Source organism: Hippocampus bargibanti, linkage group LG09 (assembly GCF_051943395.1).
Source record: "Hippocampus bargibanti isolate YZ-2025 linkage group LG09, ASM5194339v1, whole genome shotgun sequence".
NCBI lineage: Eukaryota > Metazoa > Chordata > Actinopteri > Syngnathiformes > Syngnathidae > Hippocampus > Hippocampus bargibanti.
Genome location: NC_142742.1, coordinates 5,122,501 through 5,149,668, shown reverse-complemented (window position 1 = coordinate 5,149,668; position 27,168 = coordinate 5,122,501). Strand labels below are relative to the sequence as shown.

The 27,168-nt window shown below is 39.0% G+C and overlaps 1 protein-coding gene across 6 annotated transcripts in view; it reads left to right on the top strand.

The window, feature by feature from the left end:
• The window catches only part of meis2a (Meis homeobox 2a), a 145,339-nt gene that overhangs the window by 31,952 nt on the left and 86,219 nt on the right, over positions 1–27,168 (top strand). For 3 of the 6 annotated variants that reach the window (XM_089003980.1, XM_089003974.1, XM_089003976.1), the window contains exon 8: positions 25,764–25,927. In XM_089003980.1, coding sequence (XP_088860106.1) covers positions 25,764–25,927 — 164 coding nt within the window. The remainder of the gene's footprint in view (positions 1–25,763; positions 25,928–27,168) is intronic. The other 3 variants (XM_089003975.1, XM_089003979.1, XM_089003978.1) reach the window with 2 other exon arrangements.

Sequence of the window (27,168 nt, the reverse complement as noted above, 5' to 3'; positions counted from 1 at the left end):
GAGTGGGAAGGCGGGGACGTGCGAAGGGGGTTAAGGGTGGATGTTTTCCCTGGAAATTTTCTTGTTTTGTTTCAGCACGCTCTAGCCCCCAAGGGGGGTCAGCCAAGAAGTCGGCCTTTTAAGAGGTGATAATCCAATTGCTCCAGTCCTCGCTAGATTTGTTTTGCCCCCCTTCCCGTCCGTCACGTGTGGCGGCGGCATGTTTGTGTGTTTACATGGAGTGTAAGCACGCGTGCTCGGCATGTAATAGACGGAAAATAGGAGGACGTGGCGGAAGGATGTCAAACACCCCCCCCCCCCCCGTCCCCATCTTGTATTTTTATTGCCCTCATTCCGGATCACAGCAAGGTGACCGGGGCCAAGCGTGTCAAAGGCACACCTGCAGGGGGACGGCTTACACCGTCCGACCCTCAGTTTAAGGCGCGCTTAGTTTAACTTCAAATGTTTTCTCTCGTGCTGTCCTTTTGTGCTTGACCAATGGGCTCTTCTACTTTCTGTCCTTTCTTCCAGCCTACCTTTTGACTCTTTAATCTCGCTCGCTAACCCCGTAACCTCGCTATTCTCTTCCTTCTACTCGACGTCCAAACCCCCCCCCCTCCCCCCCAAAAAAAAGTCAGCATAAGAGTTTTGTAGGGGTGAAGTGGGAGTGGAGTTTCAAGGTTCAGACTACCCCATTTTCATTCACAATCTTTTATATACAATTTTACTCTGATTAGTGGATGCGTCCAAAATAGTTAACCAATCCCTTTACTTGCGGTGAAATAGTTACAATGCACAAAAAATTACACCAATAAATAGTGGCAATAATATTTTTTCGGAGTTTTTTACTGTTTTTTAAAATAGTTAAATGCACGTTGGCAATAAAGGAAAAACATTAAGGACAGCGACATGGCACTTCTTGTTATATGAAACAGATTCACAACTAATAGTGGATTACTTAGCGCTCTGATGCTAACATTCCGATGGCAATAGCAACAGCTATTGTGCCGGAGGACCATTTCAAACACTTTTTATAACTATGTTATGCTTCTTATGTATTTATTTATTTATTTATTTATTTATTTATTTGTTTGTTTTTGGTTGGTTTGTTTGTTTGTTTATTTATATCTAACTTTGTGTTTATTTATCGATGTATCTATTTATTTATGTAGTCATTTATTTATTTCTTTTCATTTGCAGTTTATATTTATTTATTTATTTATTTATTTATTGTCTATTTGTATTTGTTTCTTTTTCAATTGGTGTATTTTATTTGTTTATTTATTCATTTTTTGAACCAATATTTTTGTTTTTATTTAGATTTGTGTTTTTATGAATATTTTTGTTTTTGTTTTTATTCATTTGTTTCTTGATTATTTTTCATTTGTTTGTTTATTGTATTTGTTTATTTATTTATTTATTACCTTTGTGTTTATTTATCGATGTATCTGTTTATTTATGTACTCTTTTATTTATTTATTTATTTATTTACATATATTTTTTTATTTTTACTTTAATTCATTTGTATTTTTAGTTAATTAATTTATTAATTAATTAATTTATTTAGTTGAGTGAAATAACATGGTTTTGTTTCGAGACGTGTTTTAAATTATTGCAACTTGTCATCAGACATCATCAGTGTTATATTTGTAAGAATAGTCGATACGAAATTAAAATATGACATTTTTATTTTCTGATTTCAAATCTTTTAAGAGCAGCTTCCCCAGTCCGGGCCTGAGATTGAGTTGGGGTGACTTTAGTGTAACCAGTCGAGGCTTGCTCTGTTGTAAGCTTGTGCTCACTTTGAGACTTGTTTGGAACCTTGCGCGACCCTAAGCTAACGTCGTCCAAGAGAGTGGGAGGATGACAAAGCAAGTGCGTTCCAATCCGAGTTGTGCTCCTCTTTCACCGTTTATGCAAAGCTTATGAAAAGCCGAGATAAGCTCATTTTCATGTTGTTTTCCAGCAACCGATTTGATGACTATTACAAGTGATTTTACTTTATTTTTTTTAAAGTACAATATGATCCGTGCTGTCTTCACACCTGATCGCTTTTGTTAAGTGATTCCATTGATATTGGGGAGGGGGGGTTCACACTCTATTAGCAAGTAGCACCGCGAGCCCCAATGTTTATTGAAAGCAGCCATCTTGTGATTTTTGGATCACCCCGGAGGAGTCGTGAGCCTTGTTAGTCAGCAAGGATAATTTCTCACGTACATGCCCCAAGCTGTGAATGCTAGCAAAGGGAAGCCAGAGCTAAATGCGTTACTAAAAAAAATGAGAGTGGGGGGCTCCTAAATGAAATAAATGCTCCAATTCCCGGCTTGGCTTCAGGGTTTGAAGCTGAGAAAAGCCTTCATTATGCATTTACAGTAATTCATTTAAAGGGTTATCAATTTGCAAAAAAAATGAGTGAGGGGATGTTTGAGTGAGAGGGTTAGCAACAAGGCAAGATGAAAAGGCGTAAGATATGCATAAGATGGCTCGCTCGCTGCCAATTACACACTTGTATGTTCTGAGGCGAGTGTTAAACACCGCAATGGCTTCGCTTGTGTGTCACACTCCACCCACTCGAAAAAAGAAACATCTGATTTCCGTTTAATGAAGGCGCAGAAATCCTGTTCATCACTATTTTTGTTCTGTTTTGCCCATGTCAATTCTTTGTTTTTATAACCGGGGCTTGCGAGTTCAACCCCTGCGCTCTTGAAACTAGGATTTAGTTAGGGCTTGGTTGGTTAAAACGTCTAAAAAAAAAGAATTTGGCTCGATCTAATTTTATTTGTAAAGTTCTTGCCTGTTCGTAGTTAAATAATCGGAGGTTTCGCGATCGTCTGGCGCTTTGTATTTGTTTTGGGAAGAAAACAAAATGTTTGAAATCGATTAAAGAATTTATTCCCTGCCATGTTGAGGTATCTGAGGGCGGGAAATGTAGCACAAAAAGAGGCCGAAAAGGGCGACAAAGCTCCTGTAAGGAATTAATCGGCCCGTTTCCACAGGCTGATTAATTACTTACATGGAGCTTTGTCGCCCTCTTCTGCCTCTTTTTTGGTGCTACACGAAGTTTTCAGACCAGCCGAGTAAAGCCAAATGCATTGACGTGATGGAAGGACTGCTACAATGTGTCCTCTTTTCGGTCAGGGGCGTTCCTTCAGTGACGTAACGTACAGACTCGTCACCAACTCAAAAACAAGACTTCCGGAATATTCAGCGCAAGTCTTAAAACGTAAAATAGAGCTATATGTCGTGGAATCTTTGTAAAATACGCTCGGCAGAAATCATTTGAAGCCATTTTACAAATTATGGACACAACTTGTCCTTTAAAATGTCATGTATTATTATTATTATTATTATTATTATTATTATTATTAAAGGCAGCTGAAAGTAAAAAGGATAATACCCGGTTTTGCAATTACGACGTATAATGTCACCTGTCACTGTAAAAGCCACAGAGACAACTAAGCATATTAATTTGATAGTTTAGCTAACTAATAACAGGTCCAAAATCATTTATGAATTTCAAAACATACACCGAGGGTTTGAAACTCTTTTTTTTTTTTCGCATGCCACATTGTAGTTATGAAATTTCTCATATTTCTTGATACGGCAAAATTGTGGTTTACTAATTCTTTTATTGTTTGAGTTCCTATAAAATAAATAAATAAATAAATACATAAATAAATAAATAGATGAATGAATGAATGCATAAAATAAATACTAATAAAAAATTAGCTTAGCATAAATAAACAAACATAAATACGAAATAAAAATATATACAAAATAAAGAAATACAACGAGAAAATACATAAAAATAAATTACCAAATTAAAAATACATACAAATAAAAATCTACATAAAAACTAAATAAATGAAAATAAATAACAAGAAACTATAAACTCCTAGAAATAAAAATAAATACACTTAAATAAACAGAAATAAAAATAAATACAAATGATTAAAAAAAAACAATTAAAAAATAACAATAGATAAAATATATATAAAAATAAATACAAATAATAAAAATAGACAATAATCAATACATAAACTTAAAAATAAATTCAAATAAATACAAATAAAAATTTTGGGGGGAACATTGTTTTTTGTGTGCAAAATCCCAAAAATATTATTTATTGCATGACAATTGAAAATTTGGGCTACGTTTTAAGCATTTACTTGACACTTGCTTGCCCCCAAGTAATTCCTTTTTTTTTTTTTTAACTTTTTTTGGTCAGTGTTGCTTTAGGACTTAGTTAGAAACCTGAAAACTGAGACCTGAGCCCGACTTATGACTCGTGATTTACTCCCATCACGGCTTCCGACGACATGCATTCATTCTTCCCTTCCATTTGCTGTTGGCTATGTTAGCAAACGCATCATTGCCATCTTTTGCAAACAAGCCGAGGATGACTCAGGCCCCTCACTTGAACAATCGCAGGAAACGTAAGGAGACGGAGAGGTTTTTTTTTTTTTCAACCAGAAAACAACACTTATCTGCTGATAAGCGTGTGCGTTTTTTTTCAATATCAAAGAGTTAGAGGTGGGGACTCACTCTATGGTTGCATTTGGCTTTAAAGGACAACCGACGTCACTTTTGTTTCCTAACTGACATCAGTAAAACGTTTTATAGCATCTAATATACCCAAAACACGCAGTATGATATTTTTTATTCAAATGCAAAACACCAATAAAAATGACTTCTTCCAAAATCTGCAAAAAATTGAGCTGCCAATTGGGCATTTTCAGAAAGTCCCGCCCCCAGTTCGTGACGTCACACCAAGATGTCTTGCATTGCTGGAGAATCTAAACAATGGCTTCAGATTCGGAGAATATGCTTTCTTGTTACACATCCAGTTATGAATATAATTCAAATAGTTCTGAAGAGGAAAGCATACATGTTTGCAATCGATTAAAGAAATTATTCTGTGCCATTTTGAGGCAACATTGGGGGGAAATGTGTCACACAAAAAGAGGCAGAAAATGGCCACTGAGCTCCTGTGGAATTAATCAGCCCGTTTCCACAGGCTGATAAATTCCTTACATGGAGCTTGGACGCCCTTTTCTGGCTCTTTTTGGTGCAACACGAGGTTTTCAGACCAAACAAGCATTGACGTGATGGAAGGACTGCTACAATGTGTCCTTTTTTTCGGTCATGGGCGTTCCTTCAGTGACGTCACGTACGGACTCGTCACCAACTCAAACACAAGACTTCCGGAATATTCAGCACGAGTCTTAAATCGTAAAATATAGCTATATGCGGTGGAATCTTTGTAAAATACGCTCAGTAGGAGTCATTTGAAGCCATTTTACAAATTATAGACACAACTTGTCCGGAGACGTCGGTTGTCCTTTAAAACAATGAAAAAAAAAGAGAAGGCGGAAAAAAAGGAAAACGTAACTTTTTCCAGAGAAGGGGGAGGGCCGATGGTGGGTTGGGGTGGGGTGGGGTGTGGGCAATACCGCATTGTTTGGTATGAATGCTTACTCCCGGGGATGCAATGTTTAGACAAGTGAGTGTCTGCAGGAGACATCTGCGAAGTCTGACCTTATGACCTCATAAAAGAAAAAGAATAAATGCTCTTAAGGTGGCGGAGGGGGTGAAGCATGTGAAAAGTGCCTACGGGACATCAAACAAAAACGACCGGTCAAAACATTCGGTACACCTGGATGGTTTCGTCAAAACGTAACATTGGTAGCATTTGAGTGGTGTATTTATTATTGTTCGCTGTCAGGAGACAAATAATATTTTGACATGCTCGTCTGGCTAAATGAGGTCACCAAAACATAATTCACCTCTCAGCGAGTGTGAATGTGAGTTTGACTACTTGCTTGTTGAAACAATGCGGGTGCCCTGTGGATGGCTGGCGATAATAACAATAAAATGACTGAAATGAATTCAATCACTGCCATTCACGAATTTATTCGGGAATTAAAAATATGACGTAGAGCGCCATTCCAGAATGTGGTCAGGTTTTGGTTTTTCATGCTTGGGTGCCGATAAAGCGCTGGCCATGGCCTCTGGCAATATTTTTTTCTTTTCCACAAGGAGGCAGTATCTCCCTTTTTTTCCATGTTAGCGCTTTGTTCTAGCTCTAGCTGTTGTTAAAGCGCTATATAAACCAAGATTGGATTAGCCTTTATAAGTCTCACAGTGGAGAAATTTACATTTCACATCAGCAAAGTTATGGAAGGAAGAGGAAAGGAAAGGAGGAAGTAGAAAAACTAAATACAGGAGCTGCTGGAAAGGCAGCCACTCTCGCGGCACCATCTTGAAGTCCTAAGAATATTAAAACAAAACAAAATAAAATATTCAATATGTATTGCATTGTATTTTGGACATCCGCCCTCATTTCAAGCTCATATAACTCCAAAGCCATATAATTTAGGAATTAACACATTTTTCCGGATGAGAGAAGAGAGTGTAAGGTTTCTCATGCTGTAGTGAATGAATATGTAGTCCTAAAAGTCAATATTCTGTGGGTCCTGGAATTCGAGTGACAATGACAAAAACCCTGGCACTGGACTGCATACATTTTTGCACATGTCTGGCAGTGAATGAGTTAAAAAAGTCCCCATTGTGGGACTATTACAGGCTTTTTGACTTTGAAGTACAAATAAGAAAGATAGCGTTAAAACAAAAGAACATAAGTGAATTAAAAGTACATTCCATGTTTATAAAATGAAATAAAGCAAACTAAAATTATCTAAAAAAAAAAACAAGATTCATTTTTCAATACTCTCTCCCTTATTGTGCCGTTTTTATTTTTTTTTATTTTTTTTTTTAGTTGTTTATATCACCAGATATGTGCTCTCGCTTCCTTTTGCTACTCTCACTCTTACTCTCCGCAAGCTTCCTTTGGTGTACACTACATGCTTATTGTTCTTTTTGAAAGACCCTCATTAAAGCCCTGTTGGAGTTTAAGGGCCTTGTTCTTTGATTTGGCTCTCTTGAGAAGCGTCGCTATTAGCTACCGGCTAACCGCTAGCGGGGCTGTTGTTCCCGCGCTAGCTGCTTTTCCCTCGTTCTGCAACAGCAAGCCTCCCATCTCAAGGAGCTGACTTGAGGGTATCACAGGGCCGAGGGTGCATGTGAGGGGAGAATTGAAACGTCAATAAACCCTCCAAAAAAAAAAAAAGACAAGAAAAGAAAGTGAGCTTCAAAAAGCCGCGGATGCTAATTAATGGCATGAAAGAGGCTTCTGGAACTTTTGATGCTGTGCGACAAGGAGCTTATTTAGAAGTCAGGTCCATTCTTACCAGCAAGGCAGTACAGTAGCAAGTTCTTGACATCTCATTTTGGTGAGACCGAATACTCATTTGTTAATCTTAGCCCGCATGATGTTTAGATTAAAAGAATCAGAATCAGAAAAGCTTTAATCGTCCCACAATGGGGAACATCGCAGAAGAAAAGAAGGAAAGATGCTAACACTTTATGCTAACAATTTGGTCTTAACTTCTTAAAGAGTTTCTTCGTCTCCACTTTATGTAAGTCTTACCTTGGTCTAGTGTTGCCTCTCTTTGGATTTTGACTAAATCTCAAGTACTGAGAAATATGATGGAAAGACGTGAGGTTGTCACAAAGTAATGACAAAGACTTTGAGTAGCTGCTCCACTTGGTTTTTCTTGGTTTGATTTGATATTGATGTATTTTTAAAAATTAAATTCACATTGTTTAATTTTAATTTTAATTTTAATTTTAATTTTAATTTTAATTTTAATTTAATTTAATTGTATTTAATTTCATTTGATTATTTTTATTTCATTTTATATAATTGTATTTTATCTTATTTAATTTTAATTTGATTTATTTTGATTGAATTTTATTTAATTTGAATTTATTCTATTCAATTTTATTTTGATTTTGTTTTATTTTAACTTTATTTGAATTTATTTGATTTTATTTATTTGTTTTGATTTAATTTATTTAAAAGTAATTTTCTTTTATTAAATTTAATGTATTTTTCTTTTATTTAACTGTATTTAAATTTCTGTAATCATTTTTATTGTATTCAATTTAATTTAAATTTATTTAATTAGATTTAATTGTATTTAATTTTTATTCAATTCAATTTTATTTTGTTTTATCTTATTTAAATTTATTTTAATTTTTGTGACTTCTTACTTTCTAATTTGTATGTGGCTTTTTCCCAAATCACATCTTTTTCTCTGGATTTCTCCTCCGAGTATTTCAAAGCGAAACAAAGCGAACACAAACGGTTGCATTTCCTATGGCGATGGGGTGAATCTGTGCCAAGGCCCAACGGAGGACACCCGGACCGGGTTATTGACTTGTAAAGGCGCCATGAGGTGAGGGTTCTTGACAAGACGCGAGCGGTTCGACGCGGTTGTAAAGCCGACTGATTTCTACGCTAGTTGCCTCTCTGGAGAGAGACAGAGAGAGAGAGACAGAGAGCCTCGCTCGACTGTATGACAAAATGCGACGATGAAGAGAATGAAAGCGTAGTTTTGTGACAGGAGATGCTTGTTCCCGCTCCATTTGCTACAACCCCCCTAACCTCTTATGCATGCCACTGCTTTTTCTGGCGAGAATCAGAGCAAGCGGGGCTGGCGAATGAACTTGCGACGATATGCGCCACAGTTGTTATGGTTTTTGTAACCGTTTTTGAGTGCCAAAATGCACGTTTGTTGCATGTGCTTTGGATTGGATTGGATTAGCCTTTATTAGTCTCGCAGTGGATAAATTTACATTTCACAGCAGCAAAGTGAAGAATGTAAGTTGAAAGGAAAGGAAGAAGTAGAAAAACAAAATACAGGAGCTGCTGTAAAGGCAGCCACTCTCATTGCGCGATCTTGAAGTAAAAAAAAAAAACTAACAAATAATGTGACGCAACACACACGACAGAGTCATTCAATCTTAAGCATTTTGTGCGCCATCTTCATTGTATGAAGCAGTTCTTGATGAAAGAGGATCAAAGTGTCCTTTTCACCAGTGGATCAGTGACGTCATGGTAAAAATGTACAAATTAAAAAAGAAAATATGAGTAAAGGCTTATTTTGCACCCATAAAAATGCAATTATAACCTGTTATTGATAGCATTTCTTTGCCCTTAGTTCTTTCAAAAAATAAAGGGATTCTTACTCTTGAAACGAGCCCGAGGGACCAATACTATCTTAGTCAACACAAAGCAAAATAATAAACACAACAGGAACGTAAAAACACGGACAATTGTGCAAACTGAATGACTATCCCCACGCACTCTATGATATTTGAGTACAAGACAAACACGATTACATGAAGCAGTTCTCGATGAAAGAGGAGCGGATGAAAACCTCCTTTTCACCAGTGGATCAGGGACGTCATGGTGAAATATGTACGTCTGCTACCAGCTAAATGTTGAAAGCAAACACGAAGCTGCAGCATCTATTGACGAAAAAAGATGGTCTCACATCTCTTGTCCCACATACTATAAATCCGCTTCAATTCCAAGCAGCGGCAACTCCACAGTCGCATCGACGCTGTGCGCTAACGCTCCTTTCTTCTCATTGGGGGCTCCTCAGACTGTCAAACAGCACTGACCTTTCCGCTGAACAAAGCGGAGCGTATCTGAACTCATCTTCAAGCTAATTCACGACGCCAAACCATAAATCGTCAATTGTCTTTGACGGTATGTTGCGCAACCTACAAAGTCCGTCTGATTTATATAGTGCGTATGAGTTCGTTGACGGTGATGAAATGGAAAAAGCATGTCTCGATGCTGATGGATCAGACTAATTTATGAGGCTAAACTGCACCGACATAGACTAATGCCGACTGAAAGGGGGGTGGGTGGGTAGGGCGATGGGGAAGGAAGTTTTCATTGACTCGCTGGCGCGGGGCCGAGCCGAAAACCCCCCGCAGGGATCCGGCTGGGTTTGAACTTTATCAGGGGCTACACTTAATCAATACCGTATCGGAAAAAGAATTAATTACTAAAGCAGAATAAAACAGGCGCATTTTAAAGCAAGGATTCATCAATTCCGTAATCTCTTGGTTACAGCTCAGGTGTCAGGAGGATCATTTGAACTCGGTGTAATGAGGAACTGTGGGAGTTTACAGCCGTTCTCCTTTGTGTACGCGCACACGTACGCATACGAACCTTTGCAAGCACCTAATCAAGATATTTTCCTCCCTTTTTTGGGCTTCGCTTCTGAGATTTGTATTTATTTTTTTTTGTTGTTTACCCTTTGGGTCCTCTTCTCGTGAGAATTTGTGTATCAAATGAATGCAAAGAGGAAAGATGCATTAAAAAAAACGTGTTAATTCAGGTTATGGAAGAAGCATATTTGGGAATTTTGGCAGACTGTGTATAGATTTTTTGGGGGTTATTTGCTTGTATAAACTGCATAGGCATGCACCGGTTAGCATTCGTAATAAATTGCACTGCATTTTTTTCAAATTCCTGATAAAAATTTCCGATTTTCTTTTCAGAAACCTGTTCGAAAACCGATTTGTTCAAAAACCGAAACAGCACTTTCCATTAAAATCAATGTACACATTCTTAATCTGTTCAGTCTAGAAAACAACTTTTTGCTATTTCATCGCATACACCGGATAAAAACTTAATAATAGAGCAGGTCATGTGTAAAATTCTATAAAAACAAACTTTTATCTTCACCAATTTTTAACATCAACATTATCATCTGTACATAAAAATCTCTCTATATCTTTCTGCCACGAGGCGTGTTCATTCCCTGCCAGATGAGGCGCATAAATGTGTCAACTCCAGTGCCAGGGTTTTTGTCATTTTAACTCAAATTGCCGGACCCACAGAATATTGAGTTTTATGACTGCATCAACTTTCAATCCAGCATAAGAAACCTCTTCTTCAATCACAAAAAAATGTTAATTCCTAAATTATATCGATCTGGAGTTATCTGAGTATGAAATGAGGGTGGCTTCATTGTTATGAATTTCCACATTGTGGGACTATTCAAGGCTTTTTGATTCTGTACAAAAGGCAAATGCTGCCTCTTCATCGGAGGGGAAAAAAAAAACATTGCCAGAGGTCTGACCAGCACTTTATCGGCACCTTCCTCGCAAGAAAAAACAAAACCCGATCAAATTTGCGAATGGCGCTTCACGTCACACTTTTCAATTCCCGAATAAATTCGGGAATGGCAGTGAATGAGTTAACTGTATGTTGTGTGAGCTGATAGCCACGAATTCCTACCAAATAAGAAACAACAAATCATAACATTATGCTACGCTTTTTATTGATTAGTCCAAAGCCTTTGGACTAATCAATAAAAAGCGTGTTGCCTGTTTTTGGAAAATACATATCAGTTACAGTGCATATTAAGTATCAGGGTGTATGTCCCAACATTCTATATGCTTACAACGGTGTGCCACAGGGTTCTATTCTCAGTCCAGTTTTATTCCCCAGTTCCATTAAATAGTTTTGAAATTATATATCCGTTTCAGTGCATTAAATATCATGGTGTATGTCCTGACATTATGCTGTATATGCTTACAATGGTGTGCCGCAGGGTTCTGTTCTCAGTCCACTTTTATTTCCCAGATCCATAAAATACCCTATTAAAAACTATTGAAATGATCTATTTTTATTTTAAATATTTTCGATACCAACAGGAGTTTATCCAAGGCAGCAATGTGAAGTTCAACAGAACGAAGAATGAACCTCTTTGGCCGCTCTTCCTTCTGCTCGCTTTCCGTAATTTGGGAATTTCTGCCGTCTCATTACGTGCTTTGAGACAGCAGATTCTGAAAATTAAATTCCCTAGCTCGAGCGCTGATGAGAAAACAACTATTGTAACCATCAAAACTGGCCATTCCTTTCCTCCTGGCCAGGCCGGCACACCTTTGGTGTTGCAAAAGAGGGGGCGGCATGGGGGGGTGGTGTCAAGATCAAGCTAGCCATAAAAAAACGTTTTAGTATCTGGCGAGCACATTTTGATGCCGGTTGTGATTTCCCCGACGACTGGCGCTTTTCAGTCCTCCTAGCGCTTGACCTACACCCTCGAGTCTGTAAACGGACTTTCCTCGACTTACCATAATGTTGGGGGATGCGACGGGGGTGGGGTGGGATTCAAGACAGGTTGCGAGGGGGTTATGGGTGATGAATTGGCTTTTTAGTGAGCTCATTAGGAAGCCAAACAGAGTTTAGACTGGCGAAGCGGGGCAGTGGCGCAGTAATCAGTTCTGCTCGCTTTGTTCCTTTGCCTCCAGGATATTTCGTGGGAAGAAAAAAAAATAAGAGCAGAGACAAAGAGGAAAAAAAAGTTGATGCTGTTTGGTTGATGAGAAGACTGCAGAGAAGCTTGAATCTGATGGTTGACTTGTATATTAGAAACCTTTAAATCTGTTATGGCCCCTCTAGCGCCACAATATATGTGCATGTGTTGTTTGTCAGGCATGCTAAAAGATGCTGTTCGAAAACAATCTTTAAATCCTTAACTTGTTGTTTTTTATTATATTTTACCATGAAATTTTGTGCTCAATGGCAACACAAAACCGTCATGTGTGCATTTTTACCAAAGATGCGTCAAAATATGGCATGAGGAGCCCGCGAAAGGAGCGTCAGCGCAGTACACCGATGCATATGTGGAATTGTCGCGGCTTGGAAATGAAGCGGATTTACAGTACGTGGGACATGTGATGTGATACAATCTCTTTTTGTCAATGGACGCGACAGCTTTGTGTCTGCGTTCAACATTTAGCTTGTAGCAGACGTGCACATTCCACCGTGACATCTCTGATCCACTGGTGAAAAGGAGGCTTTTATCCTCTCTTCTTTCATCTAGATTGCCTCATGTAGTGTTTGTCTTGTACTCAAATATCATAGAGTACATGTTTTTGATTGATGTTTTTGACTGTTTTTATGTTCCTGTTTTGTTTATTATGTTGCTTTATGTTGACCATGATGTGAAGCGCTTTGTTGCAGCTGCAGCTGTTGTGTCCTTGAGAGTTTTGAAAGGCGCTTAGACATAAAATGTATTATTATTATTATTATTATTATTATTATTATTATTATTATTATTATCAATATCCGTTTCGATTTCACTCGATTTGGATGGTGAATTGTTTGCCAGGTTAAAAGTGATAAGACGTGTGCTGAAAGGAATGATCATTGTTTTATTTCAGTATTGCCTCACTCGCTTTGAGGAACCCCTCGACTTAAATATTTAATGCCCAAGTATGCTCATCAGGATGGCCGTTTTTCTCGTCTCTTGTACAATTCAAACAAACGCCGGCGTGAACATGTTTGATTCTTCAAAGTTTCGGTGATCAAAATTACTCTTTGTGGCGTATTTGGTCAAGGAGATTCGAAAACAAGTGTTGTTCAGGAACCCCAGAGAGGGTGAAACGTCTGGTGGGTAGACAAAGCCCCTTCATTAACCACTCACCCTTGGCATCTGAGTGAAGGGCCAATCTGAACTCCCTTTGAGTTTACCACCCAGCCCTGCAATTTAGCCCCTTTTTTTTGCCATTCATCCAGATTGGCTCCTGACATCTGCAAATGCCGGCCTCTTTTTTTCCGCTTTCACGCATCGTCATTTCCTATGGGCCTTGTTAGACCCCTACCACCTTATAAACAGTAGAATGCACCCGTACATTATTCCGGTCGGTGGAAACGGAAGTTGGGGACATTTGGGCCCATTTTCTTGTATTTGTTTAGAAATTGGATTGTGACCAGGTTAAAATAAATAAAAATAAAAATAAAAATAAAAATAAAAATAAAAATAAAAATAAAAAAAATAAAAAACAATACAAATACAAATAAAAATGCTTACTCCAATAAAATAAAATGAATATAATAGAATAGAATACAAATAAATACATATACAGTCAAACCTTGGTTTTCGAACATCTCGGTTCTCATTCTGTTTTCAACCAAAAATATCATATTTTTTATGCCCCGGTATACAACCGAAATTTGGTTCTCAACCAAACTGAGTGCATCTGAATGCATCACTCGACTATCCTGTGCTTCCTTATACGTCACTTCCTTAGATGTCACATCTCCCTCATTGTCTCATTGTGACCGACGCATTAATATCGTTGTTTTATTTTTGCGAAAATGCTGATATATTTGGTTAAGATGTCCTGAATAGTATGATTTTAAAGCAAGCACAGGATGGTTAGTGTGCCCTGTGTTTACCCAAAGAGAGATTTTTATGTACAGATGTTAATGTTGTTAAAAATTGGTGAAAATAAAAGTTTGTTTTTATAGAATTTTACACATGACCTGCTCTATTATTAAGTTTCTATCCGGTTTATGCGATTAAATAGCTAAAAAGTTGTTTTCTAGACTTTGAACGGATTAAGATTTGTATATTGATTTTAATGGAAAGTGCTGTTTTGGTTTTTGAACAAATCGGTTTTTGAACAGTTTTCTGAAACGGATTATGGTCGAAAACCGAGGTATCACTGTACATAAAATAAAATAGAATAGAATATACAGTAAAGTCTCGTTATATCGATAGTACTGCTTATTAACGATACTATTTCTATGAACGCAAGGAGAAAATTTACATGCCACAGGATCAGATATATCGATAGTCCGGTTATATCTATATTTTTTCCGACTCCCGAGAATATCGATATAACGAGACTTTACTGTAGTAGAATAAAAACAGAGAATAAGAGAATAAAACAATAAAATACAATATAAATAAAATAAAAGGAATAGAATAGAGAAGAATGGAATAAAAATAAATAGAATAGAGTAAAATAACTATATATAGATATATGTATATATATATATATATATATATATATATATATATATATATATATATATACAGTAAAGTCTCGTTATATCGATATTCAAGGGAGTCCGAAAAAATATCGATATAACCGGGACTATCGATATATCCGACCCTGTTTGCATGTAATTTTCTCCGTGCGTGCAGAGAAATAGTATCGATATAACCGGGACTATCGATATATCCGATATCGATATAACGAGACTTTACTGTATATATAATAGATTAAATAACATTAAATTAAATGAATATAATACAATACAATAAAAATCAGATTGATTTATATCGCGCTTTAACAACATTTGAAGCTGTAACATAGAATCGAATAGAATAAAGTAAAACAAGGTGTGTTATCAGCATTGCAGTTAAATATAAAGTACTTTGACTTGAAACCTGTCTATTTTGTGAAATTCATTTTAGAAGAAGATTACTCATCATTACCATCCTATTGGAAAACCTTTGTAAGATATCCATCCGCCTGAACACCCGTCACCTCCCAATTCACAGATTGTTTCACTTGCTAACAGATTAAAAAGCGCAAATGGTCCTAAATGGAACACAGAGCACCCCCTTTACCCACCCTGTGATCTATCATGTAACTTCTAAAAGTACTTCATCCATCCAAATGTCAATTGGATAAGCTTTGCATCAGCAAGTACTTTGATGGGCTCGAAATGGAAAACCCAAAACAAATGCCCCCCACCCCTCCTCTCCCTCCCCCAAACGGGTTCTTTCAAAACAACTGACTTCTGATTTTGTTGTGCGGCGGAAGGGGTCACGGCGGCTCGGCCTTATATCGACGGAGAGGCGATACTTATCTCCGGCATTCCGGGGATGACAGAGAGATATTTGCCTGATGGCAGGGTTAGGGGGTTTAGAGAGAGAGAGAGAGAGAGAGAGAGAGAGAGAGAGAGAGAGAGAGAGAGAGAGAGAGAGAGAGAGAGAGAGAGAGAGAGAGAGAGAGAGAGAGAGAGGAGGAGGGTGTTTGGGGAAGGGTGTGCAAGAGTTGTTGAGCAACTACCACCCCACCCGGTGAACCTTTCTTCCCTCCCCCGCCTTCCTTCTTACTGCATGACTGCCTCTGCTCCTCGCACGTAAAAGCCATCTAATTAGACGCTCTTATTCCACTTCATTAAGGGAACACTTAATGATGTGTTTTTGGGAGGGGGGGGGGGGGGAGACAACTACGCATTACCTCTCATGCAAGCGCAGCCGTTGAGTCGTCGCCGCCAGTACAGCTGCGTTTTGGAAGGGTTTGTCTCATGATTGTTGGGCGGCGGAGCAAAAGTGGAGAGCAAGGCATGGCGGTTTTGCCTTTTTCACCTTTAGCCGCTTTCCCGGTGGTGGAAGGAGAGGGAAGAAGAAAAAAAAAAGGTTTCGGTGGGGGGTGGGTGACATCTGAGTTTGGCACGTAGCCTTGTTGAAGGGAGAGAGAGTTTGTTGTAATTGCTCTGACAGGTTTTAGGGTTGTTAATGACTCCGGCCCGAGCGTTACCAATTTGTCAGCATGCTGGCTGTTTACTAAGCTGTTGTTTTATAGTCCGGTGCGAGGGGGGCTTGCCGCTTGTTTAAGCACAGATCAGGAAATAATCAGTGAGGAAAAAAAAAAAAAAAAAGACGACACAGGTTTGGCTTGAAATAAATAAATAAACAATGGCTGTATTTTTCGGTGTATAAGACACATTCAAAAGCCTTCATTTTGTCAGTAGTCACCGACTCTACCAGAAGTAGTGCGTAATTCCAGCCAAAAAGTTAGCGGACACCAAGGAAGACAACTCTGAAAAGTTGCTTGCTTTAAAGGGCAACCGACGTCACTTTTTTGCTTTTTAACTGACATCAGAAAAATGTCTTATAGCATCTAAAATACCCAAAACACGCAGAATGATATTTTTATTCAAATGCAAAACACCAATAAAAATGACTTAAAGTGTCAAAAATCTGCAAAATATTGAGCTGCGAATTGGGCATTTTCAGAAAGTCCCGCCCCCAGTTCGTGACGTCACGCCAAGACGTCTTGCATTGCCGGAGAATAAAAACAATGGCTTCAGATTCGGAGAATATGCTTTCTTGTTACACATCCAGTTATGAATATGATTCAAATAGTTCTGAAGAGGAAAGCATACATGTTTGCAATCGATTAAAAAATGTATTCCGTGTCATTTTGAGGCAACATTGGGGGCAAATGTATCACCCAAAAAGAGGCAAAAAAATGGCCACCGAGCTGTGAGGAATGAATCAGCCCGTTTCCACCGGCTGATAAATTCCTTCCATGGAGCTTGGACTCCCTCTGCTGGAGGCTTTTGGATGTAACACAAGGTTTAAAAAAAAACAGTACAGCAAAATACTTTGACGTGATGGAAATACGCCACAATGCATCTTTTTTTGCTGTCAGGAGGCGGTCCTTTTCTGACGTCACGTGAGGACTCGTCACCAACTCAAAAACAAGACTTCCTGAATGTTCAGCGCGAGTCTTAAAACGTAAAATATAGCTATATGCGGTGGAATCTTATTAAAATACGCTTAGTAGAAGTCATTTGAAGCCATTTTACAAATTATGGACACAACTTGTCCGGAGACGTCGGTTGTCCTTTAATGTTAACCCACTTCAACCTTTGAAAATATTAAAATAATCATCACCAAACTTGGGATTTTCAGGGTATGAAGCCATTTTAACAACAATAATAATAATAATAATAATAATAATAATAATACATGTAATTTACAAGCGCCATTCTGAAGACCCAAGGCCACTTTATAATAAAACAACAACACACAGAACAATAAAACCATGAATAAAATGATAAATAAAAAATGGCAGATTAAACTAGACCATGAATGCAAGTTTAAACAGGTGGGTTTTGAGGTAGGATTTGAAAGTAGGAAGGGAGTCAATCTTACGGATGTTAGGTGGAAGTGAGTTCCAGTTTTTGGGAGAGTTTTTCTCTCTATGGACAGTTTAATGTTGGAAAAGGTCAACCCAGGGTCACCAGAATCCACTTGCAAATCTCTATCCATGCCCAGATCAATATCTGAAAACGGTTGCCTTACTTTTAAATGTTGAAGCCACATTGCCCTGCGATTGGCTGGCAACCAATTCAGGGTATCCCCCGCGTCGTGCCCGAAGACAGCTGAGATAGGCTCCAGCACCCCCCGCGACCCTAATGAGGAATAAGCGGTACGGAAAATGGATGGATGGAAGCCACATGAGGGTATCATGCCAACAAACGGTTAAACGCCGGAAAAAAAAAAAATCAAGAGAAGAGCGCGGAAAAATCCGACTGGACCCTCCGCACCCTACCCACTACCTTTTCCAGCGACTTGGCCAATGAGGATGATTCTGATTCTGATGAACTCCTGACAATAAATATCCATAAAATTCTAAATACTGTATTATTTGCAACTGGAAAATTGTCATAGAAGTAATCTGAGCCCAACTTTTGAATGCTAAGTTATATGGTTGAGACGCTATTTTGTACCTACAAGTGCCTGACATGGCTAACGTAACGTAACATACATTTCTAGTCATAAGTGATGTCATCTCCCACCAAGGTTGGGCCATTCCATTAGTGTGAACACTTCTCTGCATGTTTTTGCATGCGTGATTAAGTGCGCATTTCGGGGCATGTGGTCCCAAAAGCGGCAAAGAGCCCCTCCGTAAATCCAGAGTAAATAAAAGGGGGTAACCAGATGGACAAAAGCGCCGGCCGGAGCTCCTACCGCTTCTCCTATTGCGCGGCCATTTGTGAATGTGTGTGCGTGGGAGATGGGGGGAGGGTTGGGGGGTGGGTGGTGTTGAATGTGCTAAATGCTGCTTAGGTTGGTTGGGAGGTCCTAAATCCTTCTCTTCTTTTCTCCTCATTCTCCGTGGCCTGCGGGGCGAGAGGTGGTGAAATAGGATGTCGAGTGAAGGGTGTCAGGAGGTGGTGGGGGGAGCTCAATATCTCAGAAAAAAAACATTAAAAAATGCACCCCTATATTGTAGCTTGTAATTTAGCATGCCCAGCAACTACAAACTTGGCAATGTTTGCAAAACTTGTATATACAGGTAACATCCGAGTTACCACATGGTTCCCTTCCGAAACAAACGGTCGTAAGTCAAAATGGCCGTACGTCAAAATGGTCGTAAGTCGAAATATATTCAAAATGTTTTATAAAGACTTGGTGGCTGAATGACTCGCAAACTCTCCCTTCTGGTGCCATCACACGGTCGATTGCTGTGCGAGTGTGAGATGCTGGCTGGCCAAAAATTGGCATACGCGTTGCCGGCCTGCAAGCGCATTGCGATGCCAGGCGTTGAATAGAAATTTAAAAAATAGGGTCTGGAGGTCGTGGTCGTATGTACGGGCGGTTGTAAGTCGAGCCGGTCATAAGTCGGATGTTACCTGGATTTATGTATAATATTTGAAAAACTTTTTCATACATTGAAGGTGCACCTTATCATCTGGTGTGCCTTATATAAGGAAAAAGTTTGAAAATACACCATGCACTGGGAATGTGCCTTACACACACTTACAAAATTATAGATATTCGGCGATTATTTGTCAACCAGTTCAGGGTGTCCCCTGCCAATGGATGGAGATGGACAGATGGAATATCTTTATTCAAAAGTAATCAATAAAAGATTTTTTTTGAAATTAATCGGTTCTTGTTTTGGATTGAAATGGACCTGGGGAAAAAAAAAAATCTGATTCAACATGAATCAAATCACCAATTTCCAGACAAACGTATTTATTTATTTATTTATTTATTTATTTATTTATTTATTTATTTATTTATTCATCTGTATATATGCATTTATTTATCTGTATATATGTATTTATATATTTTTTATTTGTAATGATGTATTTCAATTTATGGCGTTATTTTAATTTTATTTATGCATTTATTTGTTTATTTACCTATCGATGTATGTGTTTATTTATTTATATAATTTTATTTAGGTAATTTTAATTTTATTTACGTAATTATTTTACATTCATTGATGCATTTATTTATTTATTTATTATTAATTATTCATTTATTTCAATTTCATTTATGTAGTCATTTTAATTTTATTTATTTATTTATTTAGATATTTATTTATTATTAATTATTCATTTATTTCAATTTCATTTATGTAGTCATTTTAATTTTATTTATTTATTTATTTATTTATTTATTTATTTATCTGTATATATGTATTTCTATATTCATTTATTTATCCGTATATATGTATTTATATATATATTTTTTGTATTTTTAATGATGTATTTTAAATTTTTTATGTCGTAATTTTAATTTTATTTATGCATTTCTTTGTTTATTTACCTATTTATGTGTTTATTTATTTATTTATTTATTTTTAGGTAATTATTTTAAATTCATTGATGCATTTATTTGTTTATATTTATGTATTTATGTATTTATTTATTTATTTATTTATTTATTTATTTATTTATTTATTTATTTATTTTTAATAATTAATTTATTTCAATTGATTTATGTAGTCATTTTTATTTTATGTATTTATTAATTTATAATTAATTTAATTATTGATTTTTTTTGTTGATTTTTGGTATTTATTTATTTAGACAAATGATTAATTGATTTTTTTTTTTTTTTTGCTGCCAACCCTTTTTTTCCCCGCCAAACTTGGAAAATAAAAGCAACCTCACCCCCGGTCCGCTAATACGTTAGACAAGCAATAGTTGCGCCGTGTTTACAGTCCTCCTCCGCCGGCCCGTTAATGAGCTCAGCCCCGAGACCAATTTACTCGCAGCCAAGATATATGTGAATGCATTTTTAATAAGCAGCCACCGGTGACGAGTTGAGAAGAGGGGGATATGAGGGTGCGTGGGGCGGGGGGGGGGGGGGGGGGGGGTCGTGTATACCAGCCGAGCGCACTCTTGGACTTGTTTGATTCTCCCTGTTGTTTCTTGCGTTATACCACCGATCCGTCTAAAACGGGTGTCAAACTCATGTCACTGTTTGTGAGCTTTGAACGCATTTTGTTTTAATGATATTCATTACTGAGAAGATTTGTTCACAAAGATAGGTTGTTCCAAACATGCACAAAACGTTAGCATCCAGGGCTGTTAATTCAGGGTACCTTGGTAGTAGATACTGATAAAATTTGTCCTGGCCTACGGAGGCAAATTTGCCCTTCAAATCTGCATTTTGGCGAATGAGGGTGGTCAAACCCCGGTTGAAAAAAAGACCGCGGTTGAAAAAAAAAAACCCCGCTGTTTTCTTCTATGTTGCTCGAAACAGCACCACTCTGGCCCCCTAGTGGCCAATCCTTGAATTGCACCTCGTTAAAAATATGAATTCTATTTCGTTTGTGCATTTTTTTTCTCCACTTTTAAATTATCCTGCGGGCCTGATCAAACCTCCTCGGGGCCGGTTCCGGCCCTCGGGCCGTATGTTTGACACCACTGGTCTACAATGATTGGATTGGATTGGATTGGATTTGCCTTTATTAGTCTCGCAGTGGAGAAATTTACATTTCACAGCAGCAAAGTTATGAAAGAATAAGATGCACTAACGTTTTAAACAGAGCTCTAGTCACGGCACGGCTGGAGAAGGAAAGCGGGGGAGGGGGGCGGCTCCCCTCCATGCCTCCCTCCCCACCGCCCCATCTCCAAGGGTGCTGCTTTTTTTCCCCAAAAATTGCCTGAGGCTACACTCCAGCATCTCAGCTCCCCGAGGCCTTTTGGCTGCCTCCTAATAGCCAACCCCCATCTGTGTCACATGGCCGGATGATGGGACGCTTTCTCCCCCCTACTCTTGCCTCTGCATTTTTTTTTTTGGTTCGACTCTCCCCTCGTCTCCTCTGCCTCCATTTTTTTTTTTCCCAGCGTACGCATCCGCACAGGTTGGAATGGCAGAGTTGCCAGGGAACAGTCAGAAGCCATTAGGGTTTGGGACAATTTGCCCTGCGGCGTTCCTTCTCTGGCTCCTCAGAAAGGAGGTTGGGGTGAGGAGGGGGATTGATGCAAAGCGTCGGCTTTCCTTTAGATGTAATGAGGTTGAGCAAGTTGCTTGTTCTTTATTCTTGTGCTCCTTTTTCTCGCTCTTTGTCTTTTCACACCCTTTTTTTTTCACCTTTTGGCCTTGTTTTGTAATTTATTTATTATTATGATTATTATTTTTGTGACTAAACACATGGACGTTGAAGACCTTGGTGTATCCCACATGGCATGATGTCTGGAAACTTGACAGGTTTTGGCCAGCACCAGTTAAAAAAAAAGACAAAAAAGTGGCTTTTCTTTGGGTATTCCAGTTTCCTACCGCATTCTGAAAACACACGTAGCGGGTTAACTCGTTCGCTGCCGTTCCCGAATTTAAAAGTGTGACGTGGAGCACTATTTACAAAGTTGTCTGTTTTTTTTTTTTTTTTTTTTTTTTTGCGGGGGTGCTGATAAAGCGCTGGCCAGACCTCTGGAATGTTTTTCCCATTCCACGATGGGGCAGCATTTGCCTTGTGTCCTTGTTAGCGCTTTTTTGTAGCTTTAGTTGTTGTTAAATACAAATCAATATTTATGTATTGCATTTTGTACAGCCACCCCCATTTGAAGCACAGATAAGTCCAGACTCATATAACTTAGGAATTAACCTTTTTTTTCTGATGAAAGAAGGGCGTCTAAGTTTTTTGGATTTTTGGATTAAATGTTTATGTTTATGTAGGCCTAAAACTCAAAATTCTTCGGGTCCTGCAATTTGAGTGAAAATGACAATAACCCTGGCACTGGAGTGGAAACATTTTTGCACATCTTTTGGCGGTGAATGAGTTAATGAAACATCAAAATTGTCCCTCTGTGTGTGTTTGAGCGCAGATGGATGTTCATCTATGTATGCGCCATGGTTTTGGTTGGCTAGCGGTTCAGGGTGTCTCTCAAGGTCACTTTACAGTCACAGGATAAGTTTTTCTGTGGGTGAGCAGCGGCAGCCACACGTGCCAGCGTTCACTCAACCTGAAAGTAACTCAAATAGATAGAAAGCTAGCTAGCTAGCTAATAGATAGCAAATATGTAATAAGGCCTTGGAGGGTATCAGAGATGACATCTTTAAGGAGGAGCTGAAAGCTCGGGTTTCTTTTTCGTAGGCGGAGAAGGTGGGCGGCAACAAGCATGCTGGGTAATGAAGTGACAGGTCACTCGGTAAATGCGCTCTGGGTCACCTCGTGCCATGGCGCCGGTGCTTTTTTTTTTTGCTAGCGCAGACTATCGCATGACAGTGAAAATGGAAACGTCAATAAAATTAATCTGCCCGCCCTTTTTGGCCCAACGTGTAGGTCCCGCCACGTGAGGCCTTGACCGCTCACAGCGGGAGTGGGATATACTCAAAAACACACACACACAAAAAAAGCGTCATGTTGTTGACTTCCGCATGTAGTCGCGTTTCTCAGGAAGCCCCCCCCCCACCCTCCCGCCCTTCGCAGTTTATTGTTTTAGGCTTTCCTGAACAAGGATTCGTACTTAACGCCGGGATTTACGGCGCTGGGCCGACTTAATGAATGTCCGTTGTCCAACGACAACACCCCCCATATGTCCCTCAGAGGGGCTGTTGCGTCTTTGACTTCACACGCCGAGTGCTAAGTCGGCACTTCTCTGTTTTCCCCCCAACTACCCCCCCACCCCCGCCCCCGCCCGCCATTTTTTTTTCGGCACTAATGATGCGGAAGGAAAACAAGGACAGAAAGAACTGAAAGAGGAAAGGGGGACTCGTTAGAATTCGGATCCTCACACTGCCGTCCTTGTATTCTTCATTTATTTTGCATTTTGATTACACACAGTCTGCTCCCATCCGTTTTTTAATGTTATTAGTTCAAATATTTATGCGAGATTAGCGCTCATATAGGTACTTGTGATTGACGCCGCGCCAAAAACGCGCCGACGTGCCAAGTTTCAAATTTAGGGGGAATGTCCGCGGTCCTTCGCTGCCTGAGTGGAGGACTTTTTTTTAGATTCATAATTTAGATGCCCTCAAGGTAGGCTTTCAAGGCATCTGAGCCCCAAGGGCAAGAAAAAAATAAGCACCAGTGTTAAAAGTAAATCATTTTTTGCTAATGCACAATTAATGTAAGGGGGACAGAAAGAGGAAAAATGGGGTGGAGAAATAAAAACGTACTTTTTTTTAGTTGGAGTTGGACATTAAAAAATTAGCATAGATGCTAGCTATGCTAATTGTAAGGAGAAGGAGGTGTGAGGTGTGATTTTAAGCTTAAAATGCTGACTTTAAAATCAGAATTCTCACTTTAAAGTCTGAATTCTGAGATAAAAGTGAGAATCACACCAACGTCATTGTTTTTCTTCTTTGACCTTAATTCTCTTCCGTACATTTTGACCTCATTGACCCCGTTATTAAAAAAAAGTTATGTTGTTTCATTTTAAATACTCTCTATAAATAGTAAGATTAATCACCATTTTGTAAGGATTTATGCTATTACAGTGATACATTCGTTTACGAATTTAAATGGCTTCCAGAAAGTGTGTGTAAGGCGAAAAACATTAATTTCCCATAGGAAACCATTAAAAACGAGAATAATTTGTTTCCAGGTCGCCATAAAACATAGTTTTCTACAAATTAAGCCTTAAAACTACACAAAATATACCTTATTTTATGTATAATAAATATGCTATTGTATTGTAATTAAAGAAATAAACAGTACTGTATAATAAAGTCGTTTTATTTACCTTTGTAATGATTGTTGATGGAGTTGCCTCTTGATGATATCCGAGTGAAGATGCCGTGCTTTCTCAGCGATAATACCCTCACACACTGTCCCCTGCTAGCTGCTTTTCATTAATCCAAATAAACAGAAGTTTTTCAACCTCTTCTATTGCTTGAGACCGTTGCTTAGACAACACAGAAACACCATTAGCCACACGTAACAATGGTCGACTTAGCATACTGGTACTGGGACGCTAAGTCACACAAACACGCATCTTGTTCGTGTTTCTCGTTTTTCTTCTTCTGCTCCACCATAATGTCCTCTTCGGCTGAACACGAGCCTGTGGTGTTGTCTTTTTCGGTCGCAAAAGTATCCACTCCGTAACAAACCACGTCTGCACTGAGTGCACTCAAAGAAAGTGGGTGTGGAAAAGTAGTCCAGCAGCTACGGTGGCGCTTCGTGTGTTTCCTGAAAACTAATTTGTATGCCAAGATTATATTATCGCGAATGTAATGTTCGCAAGGCGAAAAGTTTGTTAGCTAAAGCATTCATAAGATGAGGTATCACTGTATTTGTAAGATTTCCAACCGCCCCGCGTAGACAGGTATGGGAATCGAACCTTACGCCTCTGCACTTTGAGGCTGACATGCTCACCAGTCGTCCACCGTCCCGCCACCCTTATGAACATGAATTTCATACACATCCGCTACAGTGACGTGCGGTGAGGTTCATGGCTGGTGAGGCACTGACGTCATCAAGACATCACCGCTCGTCTCTACTTCGTATTTGAACGGTAAATGTGAAAATTCAGCGATTTTGAAAAAAATCCTAAAACGGTGAAGTTAAATGGACAAGAACTTTAAAGTACAAATCACTAAATACATCTAACTGTTTAATTTATTTTTTCATTTGATATTTCCATGACAGCTTTCCATGATGATAGGTGAGGCACTGCCACACCTGCCTCCACTGACTGCACGTCACTGATCCGCTATGCCTTTCATTACGTCAAGCTTGCAAAAAATAATTGAGTAAATGATTCGTACTTTATGTTAAAAATTACAGCCCTGTATATCTGATCTCTTAACCCGCTACCCCCCACGCCACCTCCCACCCCACACCATCGTCTTGTACATGCCCTTGAGTATAGAACAACTGTGCTAGGTCTCAATGTAAACCCCTCACTCAGCACAGGCCTTTGTCTAAGGCCATCTAAATCCCCAACCGCCTCCCCCCCTAACCACCTCCCCGCCTTCATATATTCAATTCATAACAGCGGGAAGATAAAAAAAAAATCACTGTGTTGCCTTTAACTTCACTCTTAGCTATCAGCTGTGGTATTTGTCAAGTTTATCCATCCTTCACCAGACGCGCTCTGGTATGCCTGTGCGGCATTTTATTGTCTCACGCAGGCTTTATTTTCCGCCCAGGAGATGGTTTAGACAACAGTGTGGCATCACCCGGCACAGGCGACGACGACGACCCGGATAAGGATAAGAAGAGGCAGAAGAAACGAGGCATTTTTCCCAAAGTGGCCACCAACATCATGAGGGCGTGGTTATTTCAGCATCTCACAGTGAGTTGTGTTTTATTTATGTATTTATTTATTTATTTATTTATGGGCTCATAACTGTTGCTATTATGATTTGGAGTGCAAACGCAGCTGTCACACAGATGTCACTGTGAGATCGCCAGGGCTCACCTGTCAGCCACCTGTCACAGAGGAGGACGGTGACCCGGGTCAAACTAATCACTTTGTGGTTGTTTACCGCTCTCGCAGCACTGTGGGCAAACAATGGGACGAATGAATCAAACGTGAAGGGCATCCTTGTTCACTGTGAGTGAATGTTGGTCTGAAAGAAATGGTGCTTTGAACATGAACCATGCCCCCCCACCCCCCAAAAAAAAGTTTTCGCAGCTGTTTTACTTCAAATAGTCGATTTCAAGTGTCTAACTATGACCATCAAAAATTCTCTTTGTTTGTGATGTAACTTTTCTTTTTTACAATTTGTTAAAAAAATGACAAGACAAACATTCAGAAATTACTGTGACCACTGAATTTTTTTAAACCATATTTTCTCATATTTAAGGCGCACCCCCAATGAATGATGTATTTTCAAACTTTTTCAATATACAGTGATACCTCGGTTTACAAACCCCTTGGCTTACAAACTTTTCGGTTTACGAACGTTAAATTGATGAACATTTTACCTTGGCATACAAACTATTTTTCGGGATACACACGGAGCTGCCACAATGAGTGATGTGTCGTTCGCGAACGAGCCCGTCCTCCTAACAAGAAAATGGCAGCCGGCTTGTTTTGGTCCTCTATTCCCCGCCCCCAGTCGTTGGTTAAAGCCACGTGATTGGTCAAGAACGCAGCAGTGAGGGGCTAGGGGCTGTTACAGACAGACATAGAGAGTGAAGCCATTCTCCAAAAAAGAAAATGGCACCCGACATTTTTTTTTTCCTCTTTTCCCTGCCCCAGTCTTCGGTTAAAGCCACGTGATTGGTCAAGAACGCAGCATTGAGGGGCGGTGGTTTAAACATTAAAGAGACAGGCAGACCACAGAGAGAGAGAGTGACAAAATGCATAGAAAACAGTGACATTTGAACTTGTTTCAACATTGATAGTTGAAAGGCAGAGTGTAGACCGCAAGGTTAAAATTCCCATCAATCAGGCTCCACCAATAACCCGCACAAGCCATATGTACACTTGATGCAAAAAGCTATCAACCCAGCTAAACAGAACAGAATCGATGAGGAACTAGATAAAATGATCACAGAGAAAGCACTTACAAGGGATCATTCCTCAAG